The 18,731-nt window shown below is 42.3% G+C and overlaps 1 protein-coding gene across 1 annotated transcript; it reads left to right on the top strand.

Annotated features, from left to right (window-relative positions):
- The first annotated feature begins 24 nt into the window (after positions 1 to 24).
- Positions 25 to 14,724, top strand: ubxn7 (UBX domain protein 7). The gene is made up of 11 exons (XM_006637898.3): positions 25 to 131; positions 3,528 to 3,684; positions 4,733 to 4,800; positions 5,491 to 5,556; positions 6,586 to 6,698; positions 7,747 to 7,893; positions 8,316 to 8,406; positions 8,617 to 8,744; positions 10,449 to 10,932; positions 11,913 to 11,992; positions 13,060 to 14,724. Exons 1-11 carry the CDS (start codon positions 26 to 28, stop codon positions 13,219 to 13,221), a joined length of 1,602 nt encoding a protein of 533 aa, XP_006637961.2. The 5' UTR covers position 25; the 3' UTR covers positions 13,222 to 14,724.
- The last annotated feature ends 4,007 nt before the right edge of the window (positions 14,725 to 18,731 follow it).

Below are 18,731 nucleotides of genomic sequence, written 5' to 3'. Positions count from 1 at the left end.
GTCGCGTTCATAGCCCTTAGTGCGCATGTGTGACAGTGGTGTTGTTATCAGCGGCGGTAAGATGGCGGCGCTCGGGGATGCATCAACTCCGGGGCTGAATGGGTTAATACAACAATTTACAGCCATTACTGGTAAATATGATATATTTCAAAGGATTATATTGTGTTTTATTAACGGAATCAATAAAAAACAACAGGAGTGTGCAGCACGGTATATATGTAAAAAAAGTAAAGGGGCAATAGAAAGTACTGCCCCCTTGACATGCAGTGAAAATAGACCTGCTTATCTTAAAAAGAGGAGAGAGGTGAAAAATGGAAATTAATAGTGATTAGGTTAAAACACTTCATCACGCAACATAACGAGTCAAAGTTGAGAGTCCAGGTCTCAGCACGCATGCCCATGATTTCGGTTGTATCGTTTTTGTGATTAAAGAATGCTCGCTGTGTGGGCACGGTAACACAATTTTTAATGTAGAGGCTCCTCCTAACTGTAATGGTGGTTCAACGTGCAAGCTCACGTCAGATCCCTTAAGTGTTGTTTTAAAACTTAAGAGATCTGGGTCCTTTTGCAACTGGTCTCTTAAATGTTTGGATATGCTGATCAGCTAAACATCTGCAGGACTTTGCATGTGAAGTGAACATCGGCGACAGTGATAAAGTTTGGTGGCATTAGAGTTTGTTGATCAAGATGCTTTGTTATAACAACCTACAGAAAAAAAAGAAGTCTGGTGGGCTGACCGTTAGCAATACTTCTTTCATTTCTCAGACGGAGAGTCTCCTCTCTGCTGCTGTCCTGCGCGCCAGTTTCTGTGCCTAGACTAGCACAGTGACATGGATTCGCCTGCAACACCCTTAGAGCTCGTACAAGTGCACGCACAGAAAAGCAACAAATGTTCCCCCGAGAAGTCGCACTTGTTTTCTAAAGTGCTCGGCCGCCGTGCCATAAACCTGTCACGTGGAAAACAAAGAAGCAGAGTGAACTACAGTAGTGAAGGCAGCAGACCCCCACTCTGGGCTCAGGTCTGATCTCATTTCCTTTCAGACTTCACAAGGGAGCGTGAGATTCGGTTAACTGTTTAACTTTGGACACGGAAAAGGTCCTGTCGAAGGACTTTCTGTCTTGAGGTTGTTTTTGGAGCAGCAGCACTGCAGGTGATTTAGTCATATCTAGTATCTATAGTAATAATTACGGTATTTTCTAATAATATATAATAATAATTGCTTACACTTATATAGCGCTTTTCTGGACACTCCACTCAAAGCGCTTTACAGGTAATGGGGACTCCACCACCAATGTGCAGCATCCACTTGGATGATGCGACAGCAGCCATAGTGCGCCAGAACGCTCACCACACATCAGCTATCAGTGGGGAGGAGAGCAGAGTAATGAAGTCAATTCATATGTGGGGATCATTAGGAGGCCATGATTGGTGAGGGCCAATGGGAAATTTGTCCAGGAAACCGGGGTTACACCCCTACTCTTTTCGAGAAACACCCTGGGAGTTTTAATGACCACAGAGAGTGAGGACCCCGGTTTTACGTCTCATCTGAAGGACGGTGCCTGTTTACAGTATAGTGTCCCCGTTACTTTACTGGGGCATTAGGACTCACATGGACCACAGGGTGAGCGCCCCCTGCTGGCCCCACTAACACCACTTTCAGCAGCAACCTTAGTTTTTCCCAGGAGGTCTCTCATCCAGGTACTGACCAGGCTCACACCTGCTGAGCTTCAGTGGGCTTCCAGTTGTGAGTTGCAGAGTGATATGGCTTCTAGCTTATATATATATATTATATAAGTCATCCATATATTACTGTCGCTTTTGCTAAAAAAATTGGTTTTATGCACAGTTGAGAAAAGTCTGAAGTTGGATATTATATGTGGCATCCTCTGAATTCCTTATTTTTTCCCCCCAACCTCCCCAGATTGCCACAACTGCCCTCTTTTTGCATGTGAGAGAGAGAGAGGTTGTGTGTGTGTGTCTGTTCATCCATTTTTTAACTGCTTTATCCAGTTCAGGGTTGCGGGGAAACCAGGCCTATCCCTGCAAGCAGTGGGTACAAGGCAGGATATACTCTGGACAGGATGCCAGTCCATCATATTTGTGTGTAGGACACATAGGCACACACACCCTCACCAGAGGCAGTCTTCCCAAAAGCCAATTAACCTGCCAGTATGATTTGAGCTGTGGGAGGAAACCAGAGTACCCAGCAAAAGGCCAAGCGAACACGAAAAGCACATCCAAACTCCACGCAGATAGCACCCCAGCTCAGGGCCCCAGCGCTGTGAGGCAACAATGCTGACCACTCCACCACCATGCCACCCCCACACTCATCGCTAAAGTTGAGTTGTAGCTTGGTTGTTATGACATTGCTTACAGTGCAGGTAAATAGTGCAAGATAGCACCCCATGAATCAAGCCCAAGGCCCCAGCATGCTAACCATTGCACCACCGTGCTGTCCAGTTGTGCATGTGTCCTCCTGAAGTGGGGTTTTGTCAGGCTCTTGTGCTGCTGTCATGCAGCCTACAGAGACCTACTCAAGCCTTCTCCATCACCGCGCAGCACAGGCGATTCTGTGCAGCCACTGGGGTCATAGCTGTCTGACTAGGGTTCAGCAGGCATATCCTGTATCCATCCATCCATCCATCCATCCATCCATCCACCAGTTTCTCACCACTTCTTCCAATTCTGGGTCGCGGGGGGTGGGGGGGAGCCAGAGCCTGTCCTGGCAAGCAACGGGGGCAAGGCAGGATACACCCTGGATAGGACGCCAGTCCATCAGAGGGCACACAAAGACACGCACACACCAGTGCCAGTTTGCTCAAAATCCAATTAAACTACCAATATGTTTTTTGACCATGGAAGGAAAATGGATCACCCAGCAATTGGCCGAGCGAACACGAGGAGAACATCCAAACTCCACGCAGATAGCACCCCAGCTCAGGGCCCCAGTGCTGTGAGGCAGCAATGCTGACCACTGCACCACCATGCCACCCCCACACTGCATTCATCACTCAAGTTGAGCTGTAGCTTGGTTGATATTACGTGGCTCACACTGAAGGTAAATAGTGCTTAAATCCTGAGAAGCCCTGCAGTTATAGATAGTAAAATGATTGTAAGAAAAGAGGTATTGTGAAAGAAGTATATGTTTTTTTAAAGGAACAAGTAATAGGTTTATTCCATGCTGAAAAGAGAAGAAAGAAAACAGGTGTGAGGAACCTGAAGAAGGCTCCTTGGCTGTTTTCTTTCTTCTCGTTTCAGCATGGAATAAACCTATTGTTCCTTTGCAGCCTACGCATGCTGACGCAGCTCCCCACCTGAACTGCTTCATTTCTTTAGACCTTTTCTGTTATTGCTTCAGGTAGACATTAGCCTTTGATCACCATTATGCTCAGCGAAGTTCCAGGAAAGGCCCGATCCCCTCTCTGTCGAATGTCTAAAACCTGTGTGTCTTGTCTTGTGTGGAAATGAATAAGGGGACAGTGCAGTGGTGTTCAAATCGCTAATCAGGCAGCACATGTTTTCCCAGGTGCTACCGAGAGTGTTGGGAAGCACATGCTGGAGGCCTGTAACAATAACCTAGAGATGGCAGTGACCATGTTCCTGGATGGAGGGGGGATCGCGGAGGAGCCCAGCACCAGTTCCAGTGCCGCAGTGGCATCCAGCAGCAGAGCCCCCCCTGCAGAGTGAGTGCATGTGATGCCCTTAAAAAAGGGGGGGGTGGACGGTGTGTGCCAAGGGCTGTCACGCCAGCAGAGGGAGCCACTCCCTTCCTCAGAAAGCTGGCCTGCAGGCTCTGCTGGTTTGTTTTTGTTCCTGCTTATCCCCGAACTGAACTCATTTGCTTCACCAGACCAGTTGGACATCGTGTGTTTAGGTCAGTTGTAGGTAACAGAAATTGACTGATGAAACACGTGGGTCCTGAGAGTCCCATTTCTGCAAAGCTTGCTGAAAAGACTATGCAGCACAGCCACCACTGAATCTCCTGGTTAAATCACTGAGCACTGGAATTAGTGGTGCAGTAATTCACAGTGCTAAAGACGCCGAGGAGATGATTCACATGACAGAAATGGAAAAAAAACACTGGTCCAAAGGTTCAGCTGGCAGCTGAAGACAGGGAATAGATTAGGCAAACATAATTATCCTGTTGTGTCTACTGTACTTCTGTTTTTTGCTGACAGATTGTGCATGTTAATGCAGTGCATCCATCACAACCTACCAAGCTGCTGGTAGGCAAATGCCGGTGACTTTTGCAGCTCTGGACCAAATGAAATCACTTGCTTTTGTCCTATACAGTACTTGTACATGTGATTTTACAGGTATTGTATGGTAACTCTTAAATTATGGAATTAATGTCTGTACAGGATACTGTGGTTTGAGCTTTGTTTGTAAGCGCATGCCAGAGAGGAGATTACAAAGTGCTTTTATACAAGATGAGGGTACACACCCTTATAAGGAATGCTGACATCTTCTACCTCAGTACTGTCTCCACACCAAACCCATACGTGTCACCCTGCAAAACACACAGCAATGTGAAAATAATGTCAGTTTCAACAGTGTGCCGTGTATGAAGTGCCTTGTGGGGGGAAAAAAAATGATTAATTTGGCAGATTCTGTGTGATCAAGTAGGTTGTGGATGTGATATGTAGTTCCTTCGGACAGCAGCAACAAAATGTCAAAATTAACAGCAGTGTAAACTGGAGATAAACTGAGGTCATTTGGTCATCTTTGTAGGGATGAAGTGCGGGCACCAATTCCTCAGAAGCAGGAAATTTTGGTGGAACCTGAGCCACTGTTTGGAGGTAGGTAACAATTTGAGTATTTGAAACATGTAATAGGTTTATTCCATGCCGAAAAGAGAAGAAAGAAAACGCAACGTTTCGGCCATGGAGCCTTCTTCAGGTGTGAGCAGATTAGTATTTGAGTATTATGCATAGTTGTATTCTAATATCATACCTTCTTTGCAGACAGTGGGCTTTCTTCCTTCAGAGGGATGGGCAATAGCATTTTCCTATTGCTCTGTCTGCAGAAAAAATATAACTAATCTAATTTTCTGAAGGAAATTTGCTGTGAAGGAGCTGCCAGTTTCATATTCAGGACAAATAGATACTGACATGTCTAGAATCACTAGGAAATATTTTATTCATTCTGTGTAGGAGAACACCAACGTGATGTTATCACTGTAACACAAAACTAGTGTTTTAAGTATGGTGGTAATACCAAGGTGGTGTTCACAATGTGGATGATATCAGTTAATTTGTATTGCAAGGCTACGTGGCAGGAGACTTGTGATGTAGTGTTAGGCGTTTAGTATTAACATTTTAAAATAACAGGCTTTAGTTCTCTTTTTCTATTTTATTTAACTAAATATCATATTTTTATTATTTTAAAAAACATTGCAGAGTTAGGACTCTTCCTTTCTTCATTGACAGGATGGGATCTGATTGGATTATTCAATGATTCATTGATTATTGATTATTATTGATTTTTAGTTCCTAAAAGACGAAGACCTACAAGATCCATATTTGATGGCTTTCGGGATTTTCAGACAGAAACAAGTAAGGGGTTCGTTTTCTTCTGAAAAAGTTGAAAAACATCATCACTGAGCAGGAGCAGTTGAGGGCTCCTAGCACAGTCACACCACTCATATCAGGAAGCAGATTAGTCACCCAGAAGCACCTAATTGCAGGGCATCCCTGTGGCATGTGTGGTTAGGTACCAGGTACACCCTGAGTGTGGCTGTAACAGAGGGGATCAGATCCCTTGACATTTCCTTCTGCAAGACTGAAATGGATATCCAGAATTTTTGGAAAAAGAGAAACTGTTGTCCCAGACTGCAGGAAGACGTTGATAGGAAATGGATTATTGGTGATGTGAATTGTGTTATCCATAATCCAGAAGCATTTGCCACCTTGTAGCCTGATTTCTTAAGCTCTTGGAAGCTAAGCAGGTTTTTTGCTTACTTTCATGTATTTCATTAACTTTAATTTCCTTAAAGGTGAGCTCAGGAACGATGCTGGGCAAACACCATTGTAAATGATGGAAAAAATGTAGCAGCTATTTTATAATTTGGGAGAAGAAAAGGGATAAACCACGACACACAATCTGAAAACGGCGATATAAATCCTTGTTCTGCCAAATGTGTGAGAATAAGCACAAATCTTTTAGATGGCACGACCCTTGTTCTGTGGCCCCTCTGCAATGTGAAAATAAAATTAGTTGCTCCTAAGGGTCTGTTTGGCTTAGTGTCCATCTGTCCTGCACAAGTGCTCAAAGAAAGAAAAAAGAAAAAAACAACCCATGTTTTTTTTATATTCTGAGTGGAGAAATGGAGTGCCATTGTATAGCACCACAGAGCCCCTAGAACATGCAGTACAAAAAACCTGATGCACTTTGTATATACATACTGCCCATCGTGGTTTTAAAATATAATAAATACGTGATTGATTCCTTGTCTTAGTGTGCACTTTGCAAGTTTATTCTGCAGCTGACGACCAGTGTCTTAGGTTGCGTGTGTACGGAAAGGGCTCTGCAGATTTCACTTCAGCTGTGGCACGGTGTGGTTCATTCAACTCTTTTTTTTCTAGTCCGGCAGGAGCAGGAGCTACGGAATGGCAGTGCTGTTGACAAGAAGCTGAGCACGTTAGCAGACCTCTTCAGACCTCCAATAGACCTCATGCACAAAGGCAGTTTTGAAACGGTAAACCGGACTGAATGGGGATGATGCATTCAAACTTATTGGGCCTCACCTTTGGGCGTGCACCTTTTTTCTGAATTTTTACACAGGAGTTCCAAAAAGAAGCTATTTTACTTTTGTAGTTGAACTTTCTTTTTTTCCCTACTGTCAGGATTTATACTTGTAAATGTTCCGACTATAAGCAAACCATTTGGTACCAGCACGTTTAGGGATGCAAGAATTCAGATTGCAGTGCAGCGTAGTTTGGAATAATTTTATTGCAAAATGGCTTCTGGAGAATCGAGCAGAAAGACACCTACATTCTTGCAGTTCTAAAGTTTCCTATAAGAAAGAAAGGTTAGCAACAGCACGAGGCCAAACCTTAGACATGGCGATAAACTGCCTCCTGTGCAATCAGAATCAGGAAACTGACATGCTTGGTATGAATATATTTCAACCTTACCAGAATACGCAGATTTTACAAAATGAAAGTTAAGATGTCAAACATTCCTTTTAAAAATGAAGAACATGGGTCTAATTGAATGCAAAACACATATTTTAGGAGAATGTTATATTTTCTTTTAGGTATCACTGGTTTTTTTCTTTAGTCTTTTACACAACTTGCTATTTCAATTCACTCTGCACACTCTTCCTCATGTTCCAGCTGTTTCAGCTCACTCTCTCTGCATACTCTTCCTCACGTTCCTGTAGCACATTTCACCATTTTCTGCTCCACCTGTTCCCCTTTCTGTTGTTAAGACTACAAATGCCGTGGTCTCTCGAAAAGTTCCTCAACATAGGCATTGCTTTGCAATCAGTTTGTGTACAGTCTTAGTTTTCTGTTGGTCAAGAAATCTGTGCATGTGCATTATGCTATACAGGGAATCCTAGTCTCAGTCAGTTAGCGACATTTTCCAGGCTCAAACCGACAATGTCTGGATAATATATGTGGGATGTGCTCCATTTCCAGTTGAAACATTCGGGACATGAGCCTTTTTTACAGTGCTACTGTATCTAGTTTAACAGTTTTGTGGCTTTTTTCATCACTTCTACATCTTTTATTTTGAGCAAGGCAAAAGAATGTGGACAGCTGGAAAACAAGTGGCTTATGATAAACATCCAGAACGTGCAGGACTTCGCATGCCAGTGTCTAAACAGGGATGTATGGAGCAATGAAGCTGTCAAAACCATCATCCGTGAGCACTTCATCTTCTGGCAGGTATAGCACGTAGAACACACAGAACACTGTTCGCACAAGATCACCTTCACACACATGCATGTGTTCTCACGCATCAGAATATTTTATTTCCTGTGTTGTACGCTTAACAACTCGTTTTCGGCACTCACTAGGGCTATACTGGAACATTTGACAATCTGCGTGTTGCATCTAGCAGGTTGTGTGCTTTATAGATTGTAGGTGCTAACGTGCTGAACTAAAAGATAAAGCTTAATCTGGTGGGTCTGGTAGTGTGGTCAGTGATGCTGAGGTGGAAGGCACTGTGGATTACCCTGGGTGCTCATGTATATGCTCTGTCATTGACAAACACTCATGTGTCTGTCTGGTGTCTGTCTCAGCAGATGTGAGCATGGCAGTGGTGTACCTGTCCAACTCTGATTAACTGTTTCTTTGTATTCTTGCAGGTATATCATGACAGTGAGGAGGGACAGAGATATATTCAGTTCTACAAGCTAAATGATTTCCCATACATCTCTATTTTGGACCCCAGAACAGGTGCAACTTTGCAACTCTTATATTCTCACCCATGAATTATTACATTTTGTAATACTGTGCTCTAGGTATGTATCCTGTCCCGTGAGTTTAAAGTCTTCTAGACTGTTTTATCAGCTCTCCAGTCAAGAGAGAGACTCATAAACTTGCTTGTGCAGAAACCTTCCAGTCTGTGTGTGATCTTCCTGACCTTGATCCCTTACAACTCCTCAGGTCAGAAGCTGGTGGAATGGCACCAGCTGGATGTGACCTCCTTCCTGGAGCAAGTGACCAGCTTCCTGTCAGAGCATGGCCAGCTTGATGGCCTTTCCAGCCAGCCGCCCAAGAAACGTGTGCGCTCTGTAAGTGTTTTTACCTCTTGCAGCTCTCTGGCTCTTCGTCTTGTTGAATGCTACATGTACGCCCCAGTGTGTGGTGCATGTGTGTTTTGTTACTATGTTCCACACTTCCTGACCTTGATTGTTCTCCCTCCCCCATTGGTCCATCATTACATCATTGTTTCTGTGTGACGTCATCATCAATCAGCTTCTTAGTCAATCAGAGTGCAGCTTATTTAGTATATTAGTTGGAGGTTTTCTGAATGAAGGGGCCTTTCGTTTGACTTCGGTCCCGCTCGGCTCAGCTACGGTTTCACTTCGCTTTTGGTTTTTGCTTCGGCTTCGCTTCGTTCGTGTGTGTTTTCATATAGCTTTAGTTTTTGTTGGTTTGTGTTTGCCTCGTACTTTTGTTCGAGTGTTTATCCTTATTTAGCCATTACGTTGCCCTAATGTATTATATCGACCTTTGTGTTCTTTTGTACCCGGTTCTTGTTGTCTACTCTCGTTACCCCTTATTTGTATTCCTAGTTCACTTGTGTATTTGTGTGAACTTTTGTGTATAGGGTTAGTTTAAGTTGTCGGGTACGTTCTTCACACATAGTTGATCTCTGTATTAGTAACACTAGTTAGTACAGGTGAGTGCCGTTTGTCTTGTATGGTTTTGGGTAGTCAGGGGAGGTTAGCTAGGGTGTTTGAAGACACCGAAGACCATGTGTTTTGGGTTTTCTTTTTGTAGACAGATTAGGTTTCCCTCACTTTCTTAACCAGCTCCATTTTGTTTGTTATTTTCTTTTCTTTGTCACCACTCTAGTTCCCTTTCCCTGTGTGTTATTGTGTCCTGTTACATGCCAATCACTTATTCACCTTAAAATAATCACTTTTGCACCAACACTTGTTATCATGCTTCCTAAGTCCCTCACCAGAACCCACCTGCATCCAAAAACTATCCTAAAGGTTACACCCCTTTACCCCTAGACACTTGGGGTTGAACATTGACTCTACTATAAATCTCTATGTCTCTTAGACTGCTTGACTCGAAAAACTGACTGTGCCCAAGATTGTGGTGACACCAGTGCACAATTGCACATTTGTTGTTAGCTGTCTGGATCTCTTTTGTCTAGTTATCTTTTTTTACAATCCCAGTCAAAGTTTTGACAGTGCAAAAAACATGCTTTCAGTTTCACTTTACGTTGGCAATATCAATCAGCTGTTCGTTCAGTCTGAACCGCATCCTAGAAATTAACTTTGCTGCTGTGATTAAGAAATTTGCCTTTTAATGTGGACTTCTGTACTTAAAAAACTGAATAATGATAATTATTCCACAAAGCCAAACTAGAGCTGTACATCTCATGTTAAGAGTTTGAGCTTGAGCCGTTTTTACGTAAAAAGTTGTTTAACTTTAATTTGAAACTACCAGCTAGAATGTTGTAACAGCCTTCTTGGAGATCAACAGGCCACGCATCAATTCCAGCCTCATGCTGATTTTAATCCCGTGCTTTGTTGTATAAATACTTGGGCTTTGTGTTGTTGCTGCTCTGGGAAAGGCTGGACTGTAAAGGTAGGAATGGTTCTGCAAGTCACTTTTTTACATTTGCAATGGGAAACCTTTTGGATGCTGAGTTTATGTAAGAGTGTCCTTAAGTCAAGGCAAGCGCAGGTTCGGAGTGGTATAGTATTTGTCGAGCTGTATGTCTCTTATGTGTGATTCTCTCTCTGTCTCTTGCCCAGGAAAGCCTGATCGACGCCAGCGAGGACAGCCAGCTGGAAGCGGCCATTCGGGCTTCCCTTCGAGAGACTCACTACGAGTCCTGCCAGCCCCGGGCCGACTCGCGCTCCGAGGACGAGTCGGAGGCCGAGCCTTTCTCCGACAGCGAGGGGCTCATCTCCGTGGACGGCTCTGACGAAGAGGACGGCGGGACAGGGGGAACCGCGGACCAACCCGTGCCCCAGAGCCACCCCCGCTCCCCTGCCCAGTCCCAGCAGCCTTGTCCCAGTCCCCCCAGGGTCAGGAAGTCCCCCCACAAGGAGTCCAGCCACCGAAAGGAGGAGAGCAAAAAGAACCACCTGGAGCCCCCGGCCAAGTCAGAACCAGCTGCAGGAGAACCCGACATAGGGACGAACCACCGGACCGAGTCACCGCAGAGCTCGGGTTCGAGAGGAGTGGAAATGCACACGGGGGAGACAAGCTGCCCAGAGGTGCTGAATGATAACGGTAAGGCAATTGAGTCTTTCTCTCCATATTGACAGCAGGGACAGCATGGGGATGTAGCTGCACTTTTTCTAAAAAAATAAAGGCCAGACCTGTGTTGTTTTTACCAGTCTTGTACAATAATGTCAAATAATGTGTTCAGCTCAAAGGGGTTTTACAGCTCCCTACAAAAAGTGACAAACAGGTCATGAAAAATCCTGAGCATCAGAGACAGGTGTGTCAAACATATTTGCTATACCCAGACAGATTTTGACTTACATGTACTTCAAGCTGGCCTTGCATACCTGAAATTGGCAGCTGGGCACAACCACTACATAGTGTTATTTATTTGTAGTGTTTGGTGATTTGGTGTCAACAAAAGTCCTTCCTTTTATTTTAATTTTATTTTAAAGGCCATTAGCAGTCATTGTGTCTTCACTACCTCCTCATTAACCTCTGAGTATGGGGTGTTTTTTAGCATGATTAACTGTAATTAGTAAAACTCTTAATTGTGATTATTGTGCACTACATAAATATCTTCTGTTGAAAGAAAGATTGTCGGGATATCATGTGCAATAACTGGCAAAAATAAATGAACAGCTATACCATGGCTTCCTGTTCTAAAGCTCAAATTGTACAAAGTATTTGAATACAGCAAAGGTGCTTCACTCTTGGTAACATTTTAAAATTGATAAAGAAGGTTGAGAAAAACGTAAATAGTGATGGTGACTGCTGTCTTTGCCCCCTCTGGTCATTTTGGTAGAAGTCCTTCCATGTCTTGCTGTTGAAAGATGATACACCTCTGAGGGAAAAGGAAATACATTATTTTTCCAGATTAGTCTTACTCTACTGTGTCATCTGCATCATTTAACTTATCAGTGTTAATACCCATCTAAAGGTTAAAGGTTTGCCCACAAAACAGTTATATCCTTATCCAAGCTTTTTTATTTTAATGTAAATAAAAATATTCCATTTGAATGAAAATCACTTTTTGTCTTTTCCAGGGCCAAAGGCAAGGTTGATGCTGCGTTATCCAGATGGACAGAGAGAACAGATATCACTGCCTACTCAAGCCACACTTATGGTAAATGCCCATGTAGAAGAAGCAGAATTCTACTTATTCTTGTCGATATAGTAGAAGATCTAGTCAAGATACCTGCCCTGGGTTACAGACATTAGTTCACATAAGCTTGAGAAAAGGTAGTTAAGTCTAGGAATACCGAACAGTTTCAACATAGCAATTCTGCTGCAGCTAAGTTTTGACACTTGATTATTTGATTCTTGATTCGGTTAAAGAAAATGGTTTTAGGAAAGAATTTTAGATATAGTTAAGTGCTTTGTGAGGGCTGGTATTTGTCTGCCTCTGAGTCCTGTGGAAAGTCTTTTCACTTGGTTTTATGTAGCTGTATTACAAATGCAGATTAAAATGACTGAAACAACAGAAATAAAACAAAGTCTAATTAATAGTTAATATTATATATACCTGTGATATATGAGATTATTCATCTTTTACATTTTTCATTAACAGCTACAACATAAACATAATTTAGTATCTTTAAGTTTTCATTGCAGCAGTAAGAGAAGGTAAATACTGTGTACCCCCAATAAAATAAATAACAAAAATACTGCAGAAAACAGATCAGCGTGAAGGATTTATGTAAAAAAACATAAAAATGGCTTGTTCCATTTTTGTGAACTAATTTTGCATTGTTCTGGAATGTCATTTAGACAACTACTTCAAGAACGGCGATCGTGTTGCCCACTTCAGTGCAGACATTGATACTGAAAGTGAAAAATCAAACTGAAGTCAGCAGTGCCACAGAACGTGCTGGGGCACCGCCCCCTGATGTCATTCCGCAGTGTTGCAGAGTCGCTGTAAGAGAATGCTCTCCTCTGAGGTCAAACTACGGTGCCAGAATGACTCAAAGACATTGCAGTTTCCGTTTCCTTGAAGTAGTGACAGAATATGCAGTTGAGGTCGTGTAACAGGGATGGTGGAAATTTCACAAAGTCACTTTATTTACCTGTGTGAGCAAAAACGACTTTTTACAAGTTCTCGGTGCTCGTTGATGATTGCCAAAGAATGTTTCCTTCTCCTGGTGACTCGTTTTTTTTCCGTCTGTTGACTCTGTTTAACATCTGTCTTCGCAGGCGCTCGTGAGGCACGTACAGTCCAAGGGGTATCCAAACGAACGCTTTGAGCTTGTAACCAATTTTCCCAGACGGAAACTCTCTCACTTGGACTATGACATCACTCTGCAGGACGCAGGCCTTTGCCCCCAAGAAACTGTGTTTGTGCAGGAAAGGAATTAACAATGGACCTGTTTGAACCAGTGCAACTGCCCTCCCTGCCCGACTCTTCTGCCCAAACGTTCTGAAAGGCCACAGGATCCAGGGGGAGCATGGAGGAAGCACTCGTGTGCAGGAAGACGTTCCACTGCCCACAGCAGCCCAACATTCTCCTCCTTCCACACGCAGCTTTGTCGTTCTGGAAGAACAATAAAGAGAGCCCAAGGTTTGCAGCCCTGTTGCTAACTTGCATTCTTATCAGTGTGCAAGCATATGTTTTCTATTTTCTTTCCCCCAATATTTGTCCCCTCCTCACAGTGCTTTGAATTTCCGAGATTGACCGGCTAAATGTGTTGTTCTGCGCAACAGAAATGTGCACAGTGCAAATTTTGAATAGGCTGCTTAGAGGAAGGTTGGGGGTAAGCATTTTGTTCTTTTTGAACCCGTGTTTACAAAAATAAGCCTGGCAAGTAGAAATGTCAAATCAAAGGGAATTTTTATTACTGTATTAACTACCTATCGGAAATCTGTAGAATGAACTGTCGTTTATCTTGGTTGTATTGTATACTGTGCAGTATTACTTTGCATACAGAACCATTTACTTGTAACTTGTCCCATTGGAAATCATGGTAGTCCTATTATATTTAAAGTGTCAAAGCGATCTGATGAATAGGAGAATCAAGTAAAAGGTTGGTGCCTGCAACAGTCACTTGTTTTGATTGCATTGGAATTAATCAACTTCGACTTTATGATAATACCATAGCTTATTGCTATCAAGCAGAAACATCAGCTTGAATTTGACACAGAAACTGTTGAAATATGACTGAAAAAAAAATTGTTCAGACCAAAATCACGCATAACCCTGCTGATGACATCTGTGGCAGCCTATCTGCTGGTCCTCAATGTCCAGTTCCCTAAGTCAGTCTGTGTTGTCCTAGAATAATTTGTTTTCTGGAACATTTGTGGCATTTGTTTATATCTCAACCTCAGAGTACTTTTTAAATGAGTCAAGAGAGCAAAAGGAAGTGATAACATGAACAATTGTGTTGCCTGAATGAGCTGCGATTATGTTTGCTTGTTGAGGAAAGATTTTTTCAATTTGGTTATTTTTTGGTACTCTACCCAAGGATTATAACTCTAGCACTAGATTCTGCAAAGATACACAACACACTCCCTTCCAGTTTCTTACAGTAAGTACTGCCATGATACAATACAGACACATTTAAATGAAATGGTCTGCTGTCTACCAACATCAAGGAGTTTAAATAAACTCACAGTCCTGGTCTTTTCAAGCACTTTTTAAGAGCTTGGATTGATACAGCATTTTAATAGAGGGTGGTTCATGGAAATGTCTTGGAAATCTGTAATACAGCACAGCTCATGATTTCAAAATAATAAAAACAGCGCATTAAAAATTGGAATTAATTGATTTTCCGAGTCCTATACAACCTTGTCTAGGACTAAATAACCCCGAACTGTCACTGTTACAAGCCTTTTTTAATAAAAACATGTTCTTTCTTGACATTACTTCTAAATGAAAGAAATGTCTCTTTTTTTTTTTTTTTTTAGTTGTCATGTCGTATGTTTGAGATGAACAAGGACAGCTGCAGTCTATGTAAAATACACATTTCACTTGTAATGTTTTGCCAGAGACCCTAAGCTCCATATACAATCTCTGGTGTCAGTGGTAAAGCTTTGTGGTTCACCAATCTTTAAGTTTGCTGCTGGGGATGAGGTATGAGCTCCTGTGTATAACACACTCTTGATCACCAGATCTTTCCCACTTCCCCTTCAGTGTTGGACAGGAAGAATGATTCCTTATAAGGTCAGCCTTGGAGTCCAGCCACCCTGTTCCTGTCAGTCACAGTTGAGTCAGTGCAACAGTTCGCTCACTTGCCACACTCTCCACCTCAAACTCCTCCATTTCCAGTCCTGGGTGTGCTTGGTAAAATGCGAACACCTCGTCATTTTCCATACCAGTGAGGAGGCCCTAGCGAGCTGTAGCATCCTTTTCCCTCTCTTGAGCAGAACCGTAATCGGCACTTCATCAGATTTGAAGTTTAGGATTTTTGAGAGGTCTAAAAAAAGGGGCGTTAGGATTGTAGGCTAATAAGTCATTTTTGTTGCATGTAGCACAAGTCCTGGTTGTGACTGAGACAGTTTACTGCTTTGTTGACAAGTTAACCCTTTTCTGTGTTCTGTCTTTCCTCAAGGTGCTAATTAGTGAATACAATGCTGCAAATACTTTTGAGGCTGAAGTGCCACATTACCAGCCTGCACCAGCCACAGCTCCTGGTACTCTACACTTAGCTCTGTATCACACAGACTGGTACAGTGAGACCAAGTATAGCAATAAGGGCATATTTTACTGCTATAGCACTGCATGAACTGTATACCAAACCAGCAACGGCACTTAAAAGCCTTTTATGACAGGCATAGCACGGTGCCTGCACATTTGACTTTGGATTTATCTGCTCCGTGCCTCCAAAGCCAATGACATGTTCTGTGTCCTGTAGGGGTGCTCACCTGTATGAATGCCCACGAGGTATACCTGAGCTGCCGCACAATATAAAATGGAAGTACCTTTTTTTCATATCGAGCCAGTTTGCACTTATGTAATGGAAAACTCCCACTGCACATCACTGTGTCCACACCTGACGACTCCGTGGCGAATTGCTGTGTGGTCTGTTACTTGAGGGCTGGGATGCAGAGGTTAACAAAAAACATTGATGTTTTAAGTTTCCAATAAGGCTCCTTCAGCCTTCAGCATGATGTTCATGAGATCATGACACCAGTAAGGGCAAGGATGTAAGAACAAATATAACTATATTCTTTATATTATTTGTAATAATATGAGCTCTCTTGTGTATGTCTATATAGGCGTAAAACACATACACTGAAATGCACTATTCTTTGTGTGAGTGAGTGCAGAGACTAGAGACAAGCAACGTGACACCCAGGACCGAAAAAGCAGTAGTGGATCCTTGAACAGTGAATAGCACTGGTGAAATAAGCATGTGGTTCTTAGCATAGACAGAAGGCAGCAACAAGCCTACACACTGTGTTTGTGAGATCAGCAGTTATAGACCATAGCTTCAGTGCAGAAATTTCTTTCTAATAACGGAAGAGAGTAGGTGAAGTATATTTTCGGAATATCAAGTGATCGTTTCTTTGCCATTCTACATAAATCTCCTTGCAAAATGTATGTAGTCTGGTTTTCAATTTGACTCCAGTTGGTAATAATGAAATCACCAACAGAACCATACATATGGGGGCCTAAAGATTTTACTTGCATTTTTTTTATTTGGGGATTAGTTGCTTTTGAGATTACAGGGTATAAATAATTCATGTTAAACATGTACCAGTGCTTTTTCTTTTTTGTATAAATATTTTGAACTGTAATTATTGGCAAATGAAACAAGTGAAGACTCTGGTAAATGATTAACGGAACTTGTGTGGCCATTTTCTTACAGAAGGGAATACTACATTCTGTTGACAGTTTTCTTGCAATGTCATAATGTAATAGGAAGGTTATTTTAGAATCAAGGCGGCTGTTTGTGCCCTGTAATTTTTTTTATTCTTCTCCTTTTAATTTTTCCCTAGATGAATTAAGCCCAATTCTTACCTGTTACGGTGTTCTACCAAGGAAGAAAGCAGTGCTTACTGAAATGTCCTCTGGTAATTTCTGCCGGCTGCTTGTAGTAATGGCTTTTTTTGTACATAGCAAGACAATAGGGTTTTGAAGAGACCTGCCCGTGTGTTTGCGCGCATATGTGTGCATCTAGGGACCAAACGTAAATGGGCGTTCTCATCTGTACAACAGTTTTTATACAACTTGTCTTAATATTGTAATACTTTACCTAAAAAAATAAAAATAAAAGTGTTTTTCCAGCGCCTGTGTTTCATTCCATGTCTAGGGTATTGTGTAGTTGCTAATCAGCTTTATATGTAACACAGTGGTTGACACTGTTCTGTGCTGCAGGGACCGGATAGGGTTAAAAAAGCCATCTTACTGCCTCTTTAATCTTCCAAACCAGGCAGTCACTCGAGGATGGAGGCCAAAAAAAGAGTTTCAAAGATACAGCAACATCGACTTAAACTCCTGGGAGTTGAAGAACCAGCTGGAGTAAGAATATTTTGGAACAAAGAAGTAAAGAAGGTTGACGAGAGCTCCCAGTGTCCAGAATACACAGTCCACAGTCCGATATTTGATATCAACCTGATACGTTTTGGGTTCAGGGAAGACACTCACAGCATTGTGCTGAGGCGCTGGGTTCAACTCCCTGAGGTGCTATCTGGGTGGAGTTTGTATGGTCTCCCTACAATTGCATGGGTTTCCTCCAGGTGCTCCAGTTTCCTCCCTCCATCCTAAGACATGCTGATAGGTATATTGCCTACTGGGAAAATCAGCCCTAATATGAGTGTGTGTGTTTGTGTCTGTTGTGTGATGGACTGGCATCCCATCCAGAGCCTATCCACTGTGCCCAGTTCATCCTGGGATAGCCTCCAGGCCACCGTGACCCAGTTAAGTGGTTATGGAAAGTGATGATGTTTGACATTCAGTAAAGAAAATGGCAACAAGATGCCTGTCACATTTTTACAATCACTTAGCAAGACCGTGACATTTGAGTGCATGGCAGTCAGAATTACTTGGCTCACTCACCTTCCTGTACGTCTGTGGTGGGCAGCAGAGTCAAATGTTTCCATTCAAACAAAACCAACATTTATTGATTTCTTCATTAAACCAACTATTTGCTTAAATGCTTATGTCATGTGGATCATTGCTTCCAGGCCTTTGAAACTTGTAGCATAATCTACAATATGATAAGCACTTGATTTCACTTTAGGAATGCTGTTAAAGATGCTTGCCTACCTTGTCAAAATTCAGGTGTTTTGTTTACACGGCAGTAACTCTATCTTGACGATGAGAACTATTGGAATTCTGCTACTCCTATTCAATGACAATTAAAAGTGCATACCAATGACTAACACAGAAATTGGGTAATAAAAGTGCGGTTACAGAAAACAATTTTTGTTTTTTTTTGCACAAACATTCCTTTTATCACAGTGCCAGAATACTTACCACAAACTGGGGCATCATTTGTTTTAACAGAACTTTTTTTTCCTAACAATATACACTGATGGAAAAAAGAGACACAAACATTTTTTGGAATGAGAATACTATAGTTATAGCCTATGTACTTTCACAAAAAGTTGTCAGTTTTAAGCGCTCTGAACAGCTTTACAGCTTGTGCAGTGAGGCATTGCAACTTGCCAATAACACGAAAGTTTGTTAGGTGCACTTTTACCGATCAAGGTCCAGGTGACAGATCAGGTCACCTTTAAAAAGGCCTTAATTCAAAGCTTAGGTCACTGTAAGAAAAAGGCCACACTTAGTTTTCTGTGCATTCTATAATGCTGAAAATGTCACCAGAAGCAAAGGAGAGGGCATTGGCATGCTGTAGGCAGAAATGTCATGTTTCAGCATTGCCAGACACTATGGAGTAAGTTGTTCCACTGTGTCCCAACTGCAG

The sequence above is a fragment of the Lepisosteus oculatus genome, chromosome 13 (assembly GCF_040954835.1).
Source record: "Lepisosteus oculatus isolate fLepOcu1 chromosome 13, fLepOcu1.hap2, whole genome shotgun sequence".
NCBI lineage: Eukaryota > Metazoa > Chordata > Actinopteri > Semionotiformes > Lepisosteidae > Lepisosteus > Lepisosteus oculatus.
This window is presented reverse-complemented; position numbering and strand designations above follow the sequence as displayed.